This window comes from Nestor notabilis, unplaced genomic scaffold (genome assembly GCF_000696875.1).
Source record: "Nestor notabilis isolate BGI_N333 unplaced genomic scaffold, ASM69687v1 scaffold14258, whole genome shotgun sequence".
In the NCBI taxonomy this organism is placed as follows: Eukaryota; Metazoa; Chordata; class Aves; order Psittaciformes; family Psittacidae; genus Nestor; species Nestor notabilis.
Genome location: NW_009940674.1, coordinates 1 through 17,658, shown reverse-complemented (window position 1 = coordinate 17,658; position 17,658 = coordinate 1). Strand labels below are relative to the sequence as shown.

The following is a 17,658-nucleotide window of genomic DNA, read 5'->3' as shown; positions in this document are numbered from 1 at the left end:
AATAAGCAGCTATTCAAACACTTGGATATCTCAGAGCATAAAGAAACAAACCGAAAAATACAAAAACCTTCCAGCAGACCTGGATAACATAACTGGAAATTCAGAAGATGCAATTTTTCATTACAAAAAGGTTTGTATGTTCAAGCTGTAACTGTCATCACTGTCAATTGCACCTTCCGGTAACTTCGTTTAATTGAAAAACAATCCCTACAATCCAGCTACTTGGCTCCTGACAAAAGCTATGAGGAAAACAGAATGTTGTCTGCCACCTTGCTGTCAGTGCATCCAATTTCTGCAGCTATCTCAAAGGCCAGTTCTATTAATCCCATATAGATTACACATCTGCAACTCCTGTGACATCACACCATCACTTTCTTCAGACTGCTGCTGAAGACAACTGCAGTGTTGCAACCAAAAACCAAGATGTGTAGATCCTACATTCTCATTGAGAATTTTTTGTTTAGTAATCAAAGGTCGACAGTATACCATCTCAAAAACATGAGGGCTCACGTGGAACATCTTAAGATCATAGAATCAACCAGGCTGGAAAAGACCTTTAAGATCATCAAGTCCCGCCGTTCCCCAGCACTGCCAAGTCCACCACTAAACCATGTCACTAAGGGCCTCCACTACATGGCTTGTGCACACTTCCATGGACGGTGACTTCACCACTTCCCTGGGCAGCCCGTTCTAATACTTGATCACCCTCTCTGTGATGAAATTGTTCCTAATCTCTGTCATATAACTTTTTGCCATCAAGAAAGTTCATTGTTTCTTCTGATTCCTTCAACTGTTAGTCAGTCTACAGCCAGTGGTTATACTTAAGGTACATCTGTGCCTGTGGCACACTGGAACCAAATTTGGAAAGACTAAACAAGCATGAACCAAATCTTTCATTATCTTACTGACATGAGAGTAAAAAAAAAGAGTGACATACATCTTCATCAATATACAATATTCCAGTTTTCAAACACTGTAATGTGCATAAGATAAAAATAATTTCATGCAGACCATCAGCAGCAACGTGTTTCAGGACACAGCAATTGAAACAATATAATCTGTAAGGCACAGTAAGTATCATTGCTTTTAACACAACTAATATGTGCATAAACAAAAAAAATTCAATTTTGAGATCATCTTAACTTCCACAACAGAGACAGACACACTCAATCATGTAAAACCAACTTACTACCTGATAGTTATCATTCAGAAACAAATTCACTGGAGACAGTACAAGTTGAAGCATTGTTTCCCTAAATCCTTTCTTCATCTCAAAACACAACCTTTCCAAGAAAGCTGTAGGGCACTCAGGACCATCCGGACTGCAATGCTAAAATAAAAATTAAACACATCTTTTTCAGAAACTAAAACATGGTTGAAATTTTAAGATTAGAAGCAAACCTGTGGGCAGGAAGCATACTAATTCTCGTCCAAGTGGATACTTCAAAAGAAGCATATGCAACTTCAAAAGTCTTTCAACAATCTCATAACCAGCAATTCAAACCCATTTGGGCAAACCCAACTTTTTTATCTGGGTTCTTACTCCCAGGGATCCATCAGAATGCAGCTGCACAGAACAGAATGCACTATTACGAGACAGTCTTGCTAGCTAGCAGAGAAATCATAATGGTCCATCAAAAATATCATACCAATCAAGTTTAACAAATAAAAATCATGTTAAAAATTATCCAGTTCTGCCTCTCAGAAAAGCAAAATAAATTATAGCTCAAATGGATTAAGATAGCCACAGATTTAGTAAAAAGTATACACACACTTTAGTAGAAAGTATACACACACTTTGGTAGGCACCACCCTAACTTCATGTTCTAGGAGTTAAATTTAACTCTGGCTTATAAAACTAGGGGAAAAAGAATACATGAAGTATTTTAATATTCTGAAGTACTTACCACTGGTAGTCGCCCATGTACTTTGTACAAATTCACAAGCACAGTGATATCCCATGGGCGTAAAGTAAGTGGGTGAACTGGCTTGACTGAACTTTCATTTTCTTTTTTGTCATTCTCAACTCCAACAGCTGTCCATCCAGAGCTGGAAGATGTTGACAGTGACAAAACAGGGCTTGAAATAACCTCTTCAAAATCAGTGTACATGTCATCTTCTCCGAAATAATTTTCCTAAGAAAAAGAACCATCATGACCATACGGAAGACAAAGTAAAAACATACAGGCAATGTAATGAAAAACAAATCTAACCTTTTTCTATGTTAGTCCTCCCTAAAATAAGCAACACAGCTACAGCCTATAACTGAAGAAACATACATATTTATATTTTTGAAATACATACTCATTATACATACTTATATTAACAAAAAATAGTTACCTTAAGTGAGCCTCTCATTAGTTCTCAAAGTACTGGTATTCTAGGTGCATGCAATACCACAGATTTTGTGCTTTTAAGGATAGAGAATTTTGAGAGCAATAAGACAAAACACATCCTGCAGGATGTTACTCTCATCCAGCCTTCTGAAATCAGTAGGTTTCAAAGTCTTAAACATGCTCACAAAACATTAGTTCATAAACATTTCTCCCCTTGGGTCTAAAACTCACCCGGTTTCTAAGCTAATCCCCTGCAATTATCTAAGGCCAAAGTAACTAAGTAACTTTGCCAAATTTTACTGAGAAACAAAAAATCCATTGCTAATTAAAAAAAAAAAACAAAACAAAACAAAACAAAACAAAACAAAAAACCCAAAAATCAACTTCCTGATTTAAGTGCATGAAAAACACATTTCTGATAATTTGTCACCTCCTCTCCCCCTTAGGAAAAAAAAAACCAAACCAAAAAGCAAAGGAGCATCTCTCAAGAAGAATTTCCTGAATGATGCAGATTATCTTTTCTTGTTAATTCAATATGTGGGAAGTGTTGGGGACTAAGCATTCTGTGAAGCAAAATCCTTTCTGACCAGAGAAACACAGACACAAACGCTCCTCCTTCATTGGTTTTTAGAAAGTAATTCAGTTTCTCAGCCTCTCATGTTGACAGAAATGTTCCAACTACTACAAGCTCCACTGGTGATTTGGGAGATGCAGACAAATGAGTACTAGGCAGAACATTAAATTGAAACAGATTCAAATCTAATATATTTTCTTGCTCTCCTCCTTCCTTTTTCTATGCCTTATTTGTTTTCCAAATCTTCTTTGCTCTTTTGTAAGTACAAGTCTGCAGCACAAGCAAGCAAAGAGGAAGTATACAAGGAAAAACAAGCAACTGCAAGTACCCATGACCTTGAAAAAGGTCTGTGGAAACGGAAGGCTCATTATCGGCCTGGGAATGACGACTCCTGTGGACATATAATTATACCATCTAGTACTGAGCCTCTGAAGTATTTTTAGTGTTAATGCATATGAATTAAGCATTGCTCTGTGGCCAAATGAAAAAGCTCTCAGAAGTTAAGCAAAGCTAATTTGCTCTGCTTTTCAGCAAAGGGAAAAGGTTATAACACAGACCTTGAAATATTTTTGATAAGGCAGACCCAGCAAAGGGTGCTAAGAATTCCAGTAACTAACTCCTGATACCTTCTCATGGGGATGCAAGGACCTATAAATCATTCATACCCAGCCAGTAAGCCATTCAGTCAGAAACATAGTGTGTTACGCTGAAAAACTACACAACAAAAGGCTTAACAAAACTGCATGAACGAAGCAAGTTCAGGAATCAATCCCTCATGTATTTAAAAAGATCAATTACAATTAGCTGAACACAAGTATTCAACCTCAAGTCAGGAAAACAAGCATAAAAAAAAAAATCCTTAGAAATCTATTAGAGATGCTGCCAGCACAGCAGAGCAAAAAGATGAAAACAGTCACAGAAATAGTAAAAAGTACAATAAATTCATACTTTCAAAAAAATGAGCTATTCACCTAAATTTTCTCTTGAGATTTAGAAGATAAAAGCTAGACTTTATCTGAGAAATCCTCATCTCAAAAAGCTAAATCATAGACTCAAGGGATCTAACATAGCACTGTTTACATATACCTCCAGAGGCAAAGTGCAATGAAGAAGTGCTGCTGTGCTTGGAAAGACAAAATTATCTCCTGAATTTATGGGCTCCAAAAGAGGAGCTCAATAAGTTAGTCAAACATGAATATATTTCCTCTGGAGTAGAGGAAATGAAGTCTTCCAGATGCAGTACTGACCCAATCTTAATCCTATTGACTTTAGTGGCAACATGAAGAAATAATGAGCATATTTGCAAGCCCTATACTCTGTAAAAACTTAATATTTTCTGCTATTCATTGCTTACACACAATACCTTATATAAATTCCTAATAATGACTGTTTCGGTTTGAGTTCTGACACTAATCACCTGTCTCAGAAAATTCCTAGTTCTCTGACCCAAACTGAAAACCTCCAGAAACATTACTTTAGCCTAGATCTGGATAGGTCAAAACAGACCTTTAAAATAAACAAAAAAGCTCCTAAAACCCATCAAAGAAAAAAACACCAAAACCCAACCCCATTACCCAACCCAAACCCAAGTATTTGATTGTTAGTCAAATAGAAGCAACATGTTCAGTCAATTCTACTTTTGCCTCGATCAGGCAGGGTGAGGGACTTGGGAAGAAATAAACCGTTTTTAGCCACCCAACAATGGAAGAGGACATAACCTAAGCAACATGTACAAACATTTTAAAGCATAATAGATTATCAACAAGAAAAGGATGAAAACCTCTTCTTCAATACTGACTGAAGTAGCTTTTAAAGTTTATGTTATTCTCATATTCTTCTCCCTTCCCCTCCACAATCCTGTTTCCTAAAAATTCACAGAATCTAATTAAGCAAAACCAAAACCAATTAGGACACTCTGCAGAACTTAAAATGCCCAAAAAGCATGGGTTCTGACAGATATTTGCATAAAAGTGCTTGTAAAAAAAAATAATCCATTAATATTATTAGAGCTTATATTACTTTATTTTCTTTTTACTACTGCAAAAGTCAAAGAAGAAATTTTCCGCACATGAAGTCCAGAAACACTTTCCTCGAAAGGAAAATTATGGTGATATGGGTCTACATATATACATATTGGAAGCCTCCTCATAAGCCTGTGCCAGCTGAATTCACCCCAGTTATGCCACATCACCAACCAAAGTTATTCCAATAGTACTTATAAGACCTTTTCAGCTAAATCCATGAATTCTGAGGAATTATTTATTTCCCTTTCCTACATGTGGCCCTCTATAAATTTTGTAAGTTCTTTTCCTGTGCCTACCTTTATGGACAGAAAGGCTTTGAGCAGGGGTCCGTATAGAGTTATCTGGGAATCTGGGGAGAGTTCCAGTTCCACATGGAGCTTATCTGGGGGCAGCTCTGATGGGTCAAGGGGAATGCGGGTTGAAGCTGTCGGAGATGAAATCACGCTGTCGGCTGTTTTCTGCGATGGCCTTAGCACAGATAACATTGTTTCTTCCATTTCTGACACTTTAGAGCAAAATAAAGAAGAAAACAGATTTTGATTACAAGTTAAACTTCCAATGAACAAAATTCTTCAAATAGGAATGTGTATTAAATATGCAATTTTTTGCAGCTAATTTGGATTGTATAATTATGTTAATACGTTTATGCTACAGAACTGGTTTCTCATATCTAGTAACTATGGGATGGCAGGAAAATACAGAATATTTTAGTCAATTTTAGTTAATTTTGCAAGAAAAAAAACAATCCTTCAAGTTCTGAAAAAACATTCAATTTATTTATCTTGCTCTTCAAGTTAAACAAAGACATGCTTTCATTTCAGTGCAGTTGATTTCCCACAACCACACAGCTACTGCAGAATAAACAAAAGTAAATAAACAGAAAATTACAAAAGTTATATTAAAAACCTATTCTGAACCAATATCCCTGTGGGCCAGAACTTCCTGTCAAAGAATTCAATTACTCTAGGCACAAAACAGTTTGCAAATTCAAATCTTATTTCCTATCCTTTCCTTTTTATTTGGAGTTAGGGAGAAGAAAGCACTTTGTCTTTTTTTAAATGAGGAAAGGTGACAAGAAGGAAGTGCTTTGGTGATGTGAAGTGATTGCTGGGAAGAACTCTATGGGAAAACCATATAAAATTTATGCTCTACATGGAGTAAGATTTCAGGTGCCAGTTTAACTGGAAGAACTGACACATACAGAAATACAGCGAATACACACCTATAGCCTACAATGCTTGCTCTGTGCTTGCATTATGTGTTATAAATTAGCTAAATGCTGCAGTGAGATGACCACTTTTTTATAAGTTGCATTTCTTGTAATGCAGCTTGTATGTTTCCGAGAGCCTTAAAGTGTTCCATCAACTGACATAAAATAAAATACAGATGTTAATGTTGTAACAAACACATTCTATTAGCATCACAGATTAGAAGTGATCTGGACTGTGCTGGATTATTCATTGAAGGAAGCTGCAGATGAAATTACCTGTGCATGTAAAAACTTTGAAAAGCAGGTTCAATTGCCACGATTACTAGTACATGTTTTCAAATTTGAAGTAGGCACAACTGACATAAGCTGACAGAGCCTCACAAGAGCACTTAATGAACATCTGCAAGATGAATTTCACTTTTTCTGCTTCGTCCTCTAAAATTTCAGTTCTTTTAGACTTGAACAGTTGGAACTGAAAACCTAAAACCACTACCCAGCATGTCTTCTAACACCTGCTGATTGAAGCCCATCCAAATTAGCCCTCATTATTCTTCTAACACCTCTCCTTCATCGGTTCTGCTTTTAGCATCTCAACCTGAAAGACTTTTATGTAACCCCATAACTTCCTGCATACTTCCCTCTGCATAAAAGGTAACTTACGTTTATCTCTGCATTTATGTATTTTATAACATTTTTCCCAAGCTTACTTGAAAAAAATACTTACAGAATTTTTCATACTTAGAAAAGTTGTTTAGACATTTATATTTAATAATTCTTATGCAGAAATTATTGTTAAGACTGATCAGTCTAACACTTGCATCAGATGGCCATGCTTCACTTCAACAGTGCTAACTACAACAAAATCTTAGCGTTTCATATCTATAAAGGAAAGGCCATGTTGTTATATCTCATATATAGTGTATTTAAAGATTTAAATCATAAGAGAACATCACAACATCCAAAGGAAAAAAGCTTAGAAAGGCTAAGGAACATGATACTGCCAAAATTACTGTGCTTCATATTTAATATACCAAGTGATATTTTATATTATGCAACAACCCATTTATGAGATCCACTTTGTTAAGGGCAAGGTAAAGTCAACTACAGAGAGTATCCTCTTTTTACACAGGGAACTGGGACACGTTCTGAAATTCAGCATCATGAGATGCTGTCAGTTTTTAAATCAAACCTGGTGCACTCTAAAGACTGTAACTGTCCCGTGTGACATGTAATAGTACTTCAGTTCAAAATTAATTTCTGCAAATTTAAGCAGTTGGATCCAACAAAATCACAACAGTTCCTGAAATGAAACATGATAACAACAAGAAAAGGGCAGTGACACTTACAGGATTGCTTTAACTGTTCATCTGCCTTCTGTGGATAAATTGGGTGCCATGAGTAGTCAATTGTAAACACAACACTCGGGACTGTCCAGCATTCAACCCATCCAGCCCTTTCAAAAAGAAACAGCACACTCATTTGAAGCACAACAGTTTCATTAAATATCTTCTGTAAACACAGGAGGTTGCTTTCATCCAAACTAAATAAGGAAATACGAAGAGCCAACAAATAAATAAACAAACACCACAATAAAACTCACTCTTCTTGAGTAATATTCCTCCATTTGGGTTTGCCCGTTTTCTGACCACTTTGACATTCAGCAGAAATACAAGATTCAGGACTTATTTTATTAGGCTGACAATCTTTCACCAGCATAAAAAGGGAATATTTACTAGGATGACAATCTGGTAGATACAAATGAAGATCAACATCTTCTCCCTAAAAATCAAACATTAGTAACAAAGTGTTTAATTTACATTCACTTTATGCATAATGCACCATCATCTTCATTTTACAGGCAAAGTGAGGCAAGAAATCTCAATTTTGACATGTGATTGCTGACCATGGCTCCCACACACCTTATTAATCTATTAAGTTGCACAACTTAAGTGACTAGCCCAAGGCTGCCCTACAAACCAACGAAACCAGGACAACTAGGTATTGCTATACATATTTAATATTTAGGCTGTTGTTGGCTCAGAGCATCTGGCGAAATAATAACATGGGGCTTAATCTGAAACCAAAAAAAAAAAAAAAAAAAAATAAAAAAATATATAGATAAACCACTTCTTTCTTTGCTATCAAATTCTACCAAATTAACAACATCACCATCAACTAGTTTTTCATTTTCAGCAGCAGCAGCTTGCTTCTGTTTCAATGAAGTGGCAGCGTCTCTCAAAGAATTAGCTGCATCTGTTACAAACACTTTATCATCATCACTTATTTTACAGAAACTTAAAAATCTGGAAGATGGCTTTCCAAAAAGGTTGAGGGTACCCATTCCAGTGTTTGATTTTTAGCTTTGAACATACATTAGATTTTCACATTTTCTAAATAAATTGGAACAGACTTCCAAGTGAGAAGTACATACACAAATATACAGTCTATTTAGTAAATATACATACTGTGTGTGCATATTCATGAAAAGTATGTGTATATATATTTTTGAAATATATTTTTATTTGTGTGTGTGTAATATATATATATGTATACATATAATTAAACCAGCCTATGACTGGATACTTTATATAAGTAGCAAACCATTTAACCTCTGATTACTTCAAGAAAAATTCTATGAGCTGGAGGTGAAAAAGAATATTTTTTTTTCAGGAAAGAGTTTATTCAAAATCTGCTGACTGGAGAAGGCAGGAAAACTATCTTGCATTTCTAAAACAAAAGGGGCAAGGGGTGGAAGAACTTACCTTTAAAGAGAATCTAGTATTGCATGTGGCTGGAACAAAGTCCGTGAAAGGCAGAGAGAAAACAATGTTCAATGTTTCTCCACAAGCTGCTAGATAAACTGGGACAAGAGGAAAAATAAAACAAAATATCTGTAAAAATTACTCCCTATTTTGTTCTCAGAAAAATTATCGATCATACAGGTAAAAATAAGGAAAATATATTCAAGAACTCATGACAAACGAAATTGCCATTTTAAGTACTGTGTATTCAGAATACATCATACTAAGTTATCCTGAAAGTGCTTACTCCCTACAGCTAGTCCTTTGTAGAAAGGCACTGCACTTGGCACAATGAAACTGTAACCAGACAATAAAAACCAACTGGACTATTAATTTATGACTGACTTTATTGCTTCACACATCACTTTTTAGACCAAAACAAAAACCAAAACAAACAAACAAACAAACAAAAAAAAACAACACAAAAAAACCCAAACCAAACCAAAACAAAAAAACCCCCACAAACTACACTGAAAGTTCCTCAGGGTTCTGGTGTAGTGAGTCTTATTTTTAACTAGACAACAACTTTATGATTTTTTAATTCACCACCCTCCATGGTGAAATTTTAAGATTCTACTACAGTGTAGACCACTGAGATACATATAAAGCAAAGTGCACATTAATCAAAGGTTTGGCTTTCTGAAATGTACCTCTTAGTTTTGTCTAGAATTAGCAGCCTATTCTGAAATGAACAGAAAACAAACATTTCTAGTTGTATGGAGTTCAAATGGTATTTTTCCAACCTTATCAAGAAATTTATTCTCAAGTTCATGTTTTCTCTTATCCTACTGAATATATGTCAAGACCTCACAGATGCTCTCTGCAAACACTTGTACTAAATCATAGACTCAAAGGATCTTGAAAAATGAATGCTAAAACATGATAATAGAACTGTACTGTCCCAGAAAAAACCCACACACATTTGTACAAAGTAAGTTAGAACTTAAAACAGTTCTAGAATAGTTTGTGCACATCAACAGTAGCAAAATGGTTTATCACTGAAGACACATTTTTCTAGTAAAATTTTATAATTACTGTACTCTCCCATTTTGAGTGTATTTTTTGTGATTTGTACCCTTCTTCCAAATCAAAAAGCGTTCTCACCATTCTCTTGTTGTTTGGTGGAACAGTCAATCCAGTTGTGTTGATTTGCTGCCCAAATCATTTCAAACTGATGAAACATGACTTTGAAGTTCCACATATAAGGAACAAATGAAAAGATATCAGGTGCGCTATCGCTGGACCAGTCTTGGATCAAATCTAAACCCATGTAAAGTAATAAAAGACAAGTCAGTAGCAATCAAGTGAGAGATACTTTCTTTTAAGTTTTTGGCTTTTCATAAATTTCCTTAGTTGCTTGCTCCTTTACAGAAAAAGGAAAATGAGAACAATACACAGCATGCATTTCTCAGGCAGATATTCCACAAATACTTGCTGTGAGTCCATCTCCTATTTCTCACCTGCTTTTTCAGCTGTAAAGCCATAGGTTTAATTAAGTTTTCATGTTTAGTTTTGTTCAGTAGCAATGTTACACATTGACCTAAAAGCACTGGACTGCCAGTTGCTCTCCTCTGGTTTTTCACTCTGGTACTCTCAATGTGTACATTAGTAATATATTCTAATTCAGCAAAACAGCGTTGTTGCAGAAGTTCCTCTTTGGTTTGAACAGATCGGTAGACTATGCTGTGTACTGCAACACTATACAGATAATGGCTCCGGCCTCATCAGGACGATAACTTTATTAGCATGGCACTATGCCTGCAGTAATTAACCCTTCCTCCCAGCAGGACTAATTAGTCCAAGCAGTGCCACATTGATAGGGCTATATTCTTTCTATTACTGTAGCTGAAACCTTCAGCAACAGTTTGGTGATGCTGTATTGCATTATACTGCCTTGTGCACACATATTCTTCCTCACAGCCAAAATCCTAAGGAGCAAATTACTTTCATCATCTGTCAGCCATAGGGACGTGACCTAAAACTTAAGTGGCTGAAAATCAGTCAGCCAAAGAGAGAGGTTTCAGAGAAATCAACATCCTAGGTGACAAATACTAAACAAGTCAATAGATCTGATAGAAACAAATTAATCTGAAATTTAAGATCACTTAACATAACCGCAGATCAAATTCAATTTAGATGTTAGAAAATTAAATCATTTGGTATCTCCACTCAAATATACGAATATCATGTACTTAGACACTTACAGGCAACAGAAAACATCAAAATCTTTGTCCTTAAAAATAACTACTTACGCTAAATGCAAGAAATCAGAGTACCTGACCTTATACACCTTTGCAAAATTTGAAAATAAATTCTAAAGAAAGAATATTTAATTTGATATGTAACTCATTTAGTAGAGTAGTTACCTGTAAAGAAGCTTTTCTGAGCAAAGATAAAATGATAGGTTGCTTTATAAACCTCAAGTTCGCATTGCCATGTCTGTGGCATGTTCCATATCCGGGGATAGCTGGCATTAATATGAAACTGTGAACAAGATATTGAAGCATCAGAATTACAATTAAAGCATACAATGCTTGACCCTGTAGCTCAGCAGTTTTCACATATGTACTCTGCTGAATAATTAAAACTGTTTTCCTGCTGGGATGAACAGAAGGCCTCTCCAGTTCCTTAATAATTTAATATCTCTCTCTTCCTGTGCTTGAAGGTCAAGCATTAGTGTATTAATTTATCTGGAAAGTTATATTATGAACTTCTGATACATCTGTTGCAGTAGACGTACCATGCAATTTATAAACTAAAGGTTTCGTTCAAAGCCTCACTGTTTACAATACATTACAGATAAAATCCCTCAGAATATAGTATTTTTCAACCACTGATATAATGCTCATATTTAACATTAAAAACATCACTAATAAAAAACCAGTGAGAAAGGTAATCTACAGAATTGCAGTACTGCAGAAGTACTGCAAATAAAAGAATAATGCAGTATTAAATTTGTCTCAACTAGTTTAAGCACTTTGAAGTATTTTTCAGTACTTACACATATACACATTCTGTAGCACAGCTAGCAAGTGTAATAATTTATTAAGTTAAGCCTATATGGAGACATGGCTACGTAATAAATGAGGCAGGATTTGTAAGTGGTACTCCAATCCCTCCACTGCTTTCATAACATATAACTTGGTATATAAATTACGTTAAGTCACTGAAAGTTACACACGTGTGTAAGTTTCTTACATAGTAAGGTTTTGCAAAATACATTCAAAAGGCATATTTCTGTGTTGTTTAAGAATCTAAAGAACTGCTCCACAGACAAATAAATGTGTTCTTTTATTAAAAATCCTCTAGAGACTGAAGTTTTGTGCTTACTAATGCAAACTTACAGCTAGCATTTCAGCTTCTAAGAGAGTCCGGTACTGCATACTGCTGGTGGCATCAACATGTAGAAGCTGCCCTTTAATTGTAGGTGAATAGCCTAGCACACAGAAGATATAAAAGACAGTCATTCAGGCATAAGAGTTACACAAATACTTAAATAATTCTCACCAGGGATTTCAGCATTCCACTAAGAATCAAGAATTACCATAACAGAAATTAGTACTATAATAATTCTATGATCTACTGTTTGTCAACAAAGAGCTTAACATGTTCTGCCTTCATATAGCAGAGGTGACAGAATTCTTCTTGCTGGGTCTGGAAATGCTCGGTTTCTGGAGATCTTGGTTTAAGTTATGGAATAAAACTCAAAATGCCAGAAGGAATCAAGAGAATAAACAATTTAGCAAAGGGCTTCAAACCAGCCAACTAGATGAGTAAATGCAGATAACATACATACAACTTTACATTGATCTCCACTTCATCTTGGATTTTGGAGTTAGTTTTGTTTAAATTAACTACTATTATTTTTCATAATATATCTCAGCATGATTCAACTACTACACTAATCCTACTGAAGAAGTCTTCCTGCTTTGAGCCAACAATGTCATCTGCTTTAATAGATACACATTTAAATGATACACTGTCTAGCAGTTAAGGAATTTGTGTTTCCTAACCCAAACAAAACATGAAGGTAACTTAACTATTTAAGTATGTACATACTTTAATATCTTGCAATGAAAGGTATAAGGAAATACTTTTTGTTCTTTTACGTATGAATACACATCTCACAGTCATGAAGGAAAACACTGTAAGACATTGACACATGTAGTCATTAAGATAACAGTTCAGAAAAAAACATTAGGAAAACAAATTAAGCTTAGAATTAACTCACCATTTTCACCTACTGTCATGGGAATATTTATTTCCAAATATGATCCTGCACCAACATTTACATGTACAGCATTAGTTTCCTGTATTGCAAGAAAGAAAAACAGTCCAAACATTATTTCTAGGCTTGCTACATCAGTGTAATTTCTGTCTCTGACTGAAAAACAAGTCACCTACCTTTTAAAACCGTATCTCTCTAATAAAGACCTGAGACAAGTAAAAATATGCACAACCAACAATCACAGTGTAACCACATAGACAAATTATTTTCTAGATGTGTTTTCATTACTTACCCTATTTTTGGTAAAAAGCAAATCAATGGTGGCATCTGCAATAATATTCATCCGCAGTTCAAAAGCAAGAATCTGTCTTGGTTTCCCAGGCTGAGCAATTTCTGAGACTTTCATAACTTGGTAGTCTGGTGGGAAGAAAAACTTCCACAAGCAATCCCTAATGGGGAGGAAGTAAAAAAACCAAACACACAAAACCAAGAGAGTTGGTTTTATTCACAGAACAAATACATGTGTATTTATACATATTTATGCATCTATTTGATTCACTTAATTATTTTCCAGTAGCTGAGTCTTTACACAACCACTCGATGTGGTAAGAAAAAATGTTTGTTTAAAGTCATAGGAGCCTTCCAACTCATTACTGAAATCTCAAAAATTCCATGACAAGAAGTGACTTTTGGATAAAAGCCATAAACGGACAGACCATAAATGACTCACAACAAACATACTTTAATTCAGATGGCAAACAAGCTATGTCTTTCTTCTTATTCCTAATCTTTGGTCTAGGAATCTGCTACAAAAACATAGTAGGAAGTAATCTGTTCATCACAGAATTGTTACAGAATCACAGAATTATTAGGGTTGGAAGTGACCTCTGAAGATCATCTAGTCCAACCCCAAAAGCTTTGGTTTGTGCATAAATAATTGACCTAATGCCCTGCAGTAAACAAAATACAAAACTTTAGTACCTCAGAATGGGAGTGACATAAAACCTACATTTCTGCAAACTTGTGTCTGCACACATAACTACATGAAAGGAAAGCCACAGTGACGAAGCATAAATAGCACAGCTTATATAGGTCTGAAGGAGGTGGAAGTATTTAGCGGGGGTAGCAGTTTCCTGCACCCAGCACCTGTCCACTATAGCAGCCTAAAAGGTTAAGGAGAATAAAGAAAGAAAGCAAAACAATCCAAAAACCACCATGCACACAGACCTCCACCCCCAAACACTACACAACATGTTGTCCAAATCCTGGGGAAACCCAAGATTTTACCTTGTGATGTATTAAAGGTCAGTATTTGTAGATGCTTTTATATGAATTGAGATTACCAAGTCCACAGAACCACAAATCTGTGTTTCTAAAATGTTCTGGCACTCTCCAAAATTCTATCTTCTATCCACAGCACAATGCGAAAATGTTCCCAAGTATGTATCTAGGAACTCTACACACTCTGAATAGGCACAATCCACCTTCTGCCTAGCAAGTTAAAATTATAAAAAGCACACCATCATAGAGTGAGCTTCCTTGGGAGTATTAAAAATATCATTAACGATTCATTGACTTAATGTTCCTAGCAAAGGACTGTTCTGGAAAATGGCATTTTCTCTTAAATTCTCTAAGACACTGTCGTATCTAATGACTACTCTGTGATCTACCATCCTCACACTCCTAAGTGACAGTTAATCATATTTTCACAGGAGAATTAATGGAGGCCAAAAGAAGTACCAAATCTGTAATTAATAGGGGAAAAGAGTGAAAGCACTGATTATGTCATGTGTACTTAATAGTCCTTTACTCTCTAAACAATCGTATTGTCTCCACCAGAAATAATCAAGCGCAAAACATCTAGGGCTAAGTGAAGAAGAATAGTAGAGCTATGGCCTAATATTCTGCCACTAAAATACCTGGATAATAAATACTTTTGAGACTGCATCAAACATTTGATTCTCCTAAAGCAGGGATAAACAACTCCCCTCATTATTTCTGTAGCTAGATTTATACTTCCATAAAATTTTCTCATCAATATAGTGTATTCCTATCCATGAGCTAATAGAAGCTTGTCAAGTATAAAGTAACCAATAAAAGGTTAAATGCTTAGGTATCTAACACTTGATAAATAGTAAAACTAGTCTGTTCACAAAAAATAGGAGCATAATTTATTAATTTAATAACAAAAATTCACTGAGTGATCCTACCTTTGGAAGGCCAACAAGATAAGCAACAATGAATTTACTAAACCTAAACTCCTTCTAGACTGCCTGGTCTGCCCCATATATATTAGAAATCTGAGCCATTGCACACTGGAAACTTTAGAATGCTTTCTCAGTAATAATGTATACTAAAGATTAAAATTAAAGATATAAATCATGGTGATACCTCTGCCTATCAGCCCAAGGTCCATAGTTGAAGTCTGTTCCTTTTCCACAAACAATGTCCAAACCCCAGCATGGTGGCAGATCCTGTAACTTGCTGTCTTCATTGCTTGACTCTCCATCATTACTTTCCTCCATCTCCTCTGGTACAAGACCTATATTACATAATAAAATAAACAGACTATTAAAGGAAGCTGTTTCAAATTAGCATGAAAAATGTTTACTAAGCACATGACAATTTATATGTTCTTATGTCAGTTTTATTTGAGACCACTACAGTATATAAATATCAAGCCACAATTCAATGTAGACTCCCAGTGAATATGGGAGTGAACACAGCAAGAACAGGACCAAATATTGTTGTGATTTCCTGAAGTGCTGCTCACCGATGTCAGGGAAATGCTGACATACACAGCAGTTTTGTCTTTTAAATATGCTTTTTACCAATGCAAGCTTTCATAAATCCACATCTACTTCCGAACCCTACTTACAAACCAAGTTTCCAAAATCGTCACCTATCCTCATGTGTACGTATCATTATTGAATGTGTTACCTTTGTTCAAGATTGAGGCAACACTTTAAGTGGAGTCAGAGCAAAAGCTTTTACAAACCAAAAGAACTCCAGCAAAATAAATCGGTAATATAACACACCGGACTTAAAGTGAAAAAGACAAACACCACAATGTTCAAAAATGGCTGCATCAAATAAATTTCCCAAACCCCCCATTAGGTGTTAACTATAAATCATCTTCACTCCTGAACTACTTTTGGAAACCTACATCATTTATGATCACAGCTTAAAGCACAACTTGTTTCAAGAATACATATCAAGATTAATTGCGTCTATGTTGCATATAGACTTGCAGAAGGCATTGCTGACAGAGTACCTACATCTATATAAAACAACTCACTGATAAAAACATTAGTTCTACATACCCAGTTATTTCATCCATGGAATTCCCCAGACCTTTTATATGAAACGGTTTAGAAGTTGAACACAGCTTAAAATTTCACTCACTTCTAAATATGAAACACATGAACTCTCCCCTCCTGGTTTCAGTGGAATTTTAGTTCATTAGCGGAAAAAATAAATTACTAACACTTTTATTGGCTCCAAAACATTACAATAACTCTTTCAGCATAGAGATTTTTTAGCATTGAAAATAACCAGAAGAAATTGACTAGCAAGTCCAGACAATAAACATGTAGTCTTACATGTGTCCCTTAAAATTTTATCTTTGTATTTAACAGAAGGTACCTGGTTCATCCATATAATAATAGATATCAACATCATTGGACTGCATTACAACAAAACCTTCACCCATCAGCCTTGGTGGTCTGTAAATGGAAAAGAGTGAAAATTAAAGATTAAAAATGCACTGAGATTAAACTTAATGAATTCAAGTAATTTTAAATCTAACATATGAAGCATAATGGAAGAGATTACATAGGTCATGCTCACTTGTAGCTTCTTAGTAGTACATATGCAACCATGGAATCATCAATAAAACTGTTACCTGTATCATGTAAGCCAACACTGGGGAAACAGTGTATGTGGTAACTGACCAAAAACATTTTGTGGGCAAGATTCAAGTTTTATGCGATCCCAAGACACCAGCTCCATATATCTACATAGGTCTTGCTACCTTACCTTGTCTGCCAGGCATTGGTCTTGTCCCACTACCAGAAGGGTGGACAGAATAGACAGAAGTGCCTGAAACACACTGCAGTCTTTCCAAATGCAGCTGTTTGTAAGTTAAATTCAAAGTGCAGGTTATAACCTCAGTTCTTCTCCTTCCCTCCCTATCACGCTGCAATTCCTGGTCTATCTGCTAGCTCAGACTAAACAAGCTTCTGAAAACAAACACTGTGAATATTTAAGTCTATCTGATCTCAAGTCTCCTGTCATATTGCTAGGCTATATCTACCCTGATGTGCAAAAAATACTTGATCATTCCATTATTATTATTGTTACATGAAGTATCTTTAAAATTTAGTTAACTCGAGCACAAAGATACCAGGTTCCTCTCCATAAAGGCATTTCTCAGATATTATAAACCACAACCAACTATTGAGACAAGGAAGTACAAAATGAAAT

General features: G+C 35.4%; 1 protein-coding gene across 1 annotated transcript in view; it reads right to left on the bottom strand.

The window, feature by feature from the left end:
* Positions 1–16,898, bottom strand: part of KIAA1109 (KIAA1109 ortholog) — a gene marked incomplete at its 5' end in the record, with an annotated part of 75,877 nt that extends 58,979 nt beyond the window's left edge. The window contains 13 exons of the mRNA XM_010020481.1: positions 1,193–1,330; positions 1,908–2,135; positions 5,231–5,439; positions 7,491–7,597; positions 7,745–7,923; positions 8,907–9,004; positions 10,050–10,205; positions 11,312–11,429; positions 12,290–12,381; positions 13,177–13,255; positions 13,466–13,622; positions 15,565–15,715; positions 16,819–16,898. Coding sequence (XP_010018783.1) covers positions 1,193–1,330; positions 1,908–2,135; positions 5,231–5,439; positions 7,491–7,597; positions 7,745–7,923; positions 8,907–9,004; positions 10,050–10,205; positions 11,312–11,429; positions 12,290–12,381; positions 13,177–13,255; positions 13,466–13,622; positions 15,565–15,715; positions 16,819–16,898 — 1,792 coding nt within the window. The remainder of the gene's footprint in view (positions 1–1,192; positions 1,331–1,907; positions 2,136–5,230; positions 5,440–7,490; positions 7,598–7,744; positions 7,924–8,906; positions 9,005–10,049; positions 10,206–11,311; positions 11,430–12,289; positions 12,382–13,176; positions 13,256–13,465; positions 13,623–15,564; positions 15,716–16,818) is intronic.
* Between the last annotated feature and the right edge of the window lie 760 nt (positions 16,899–17,658).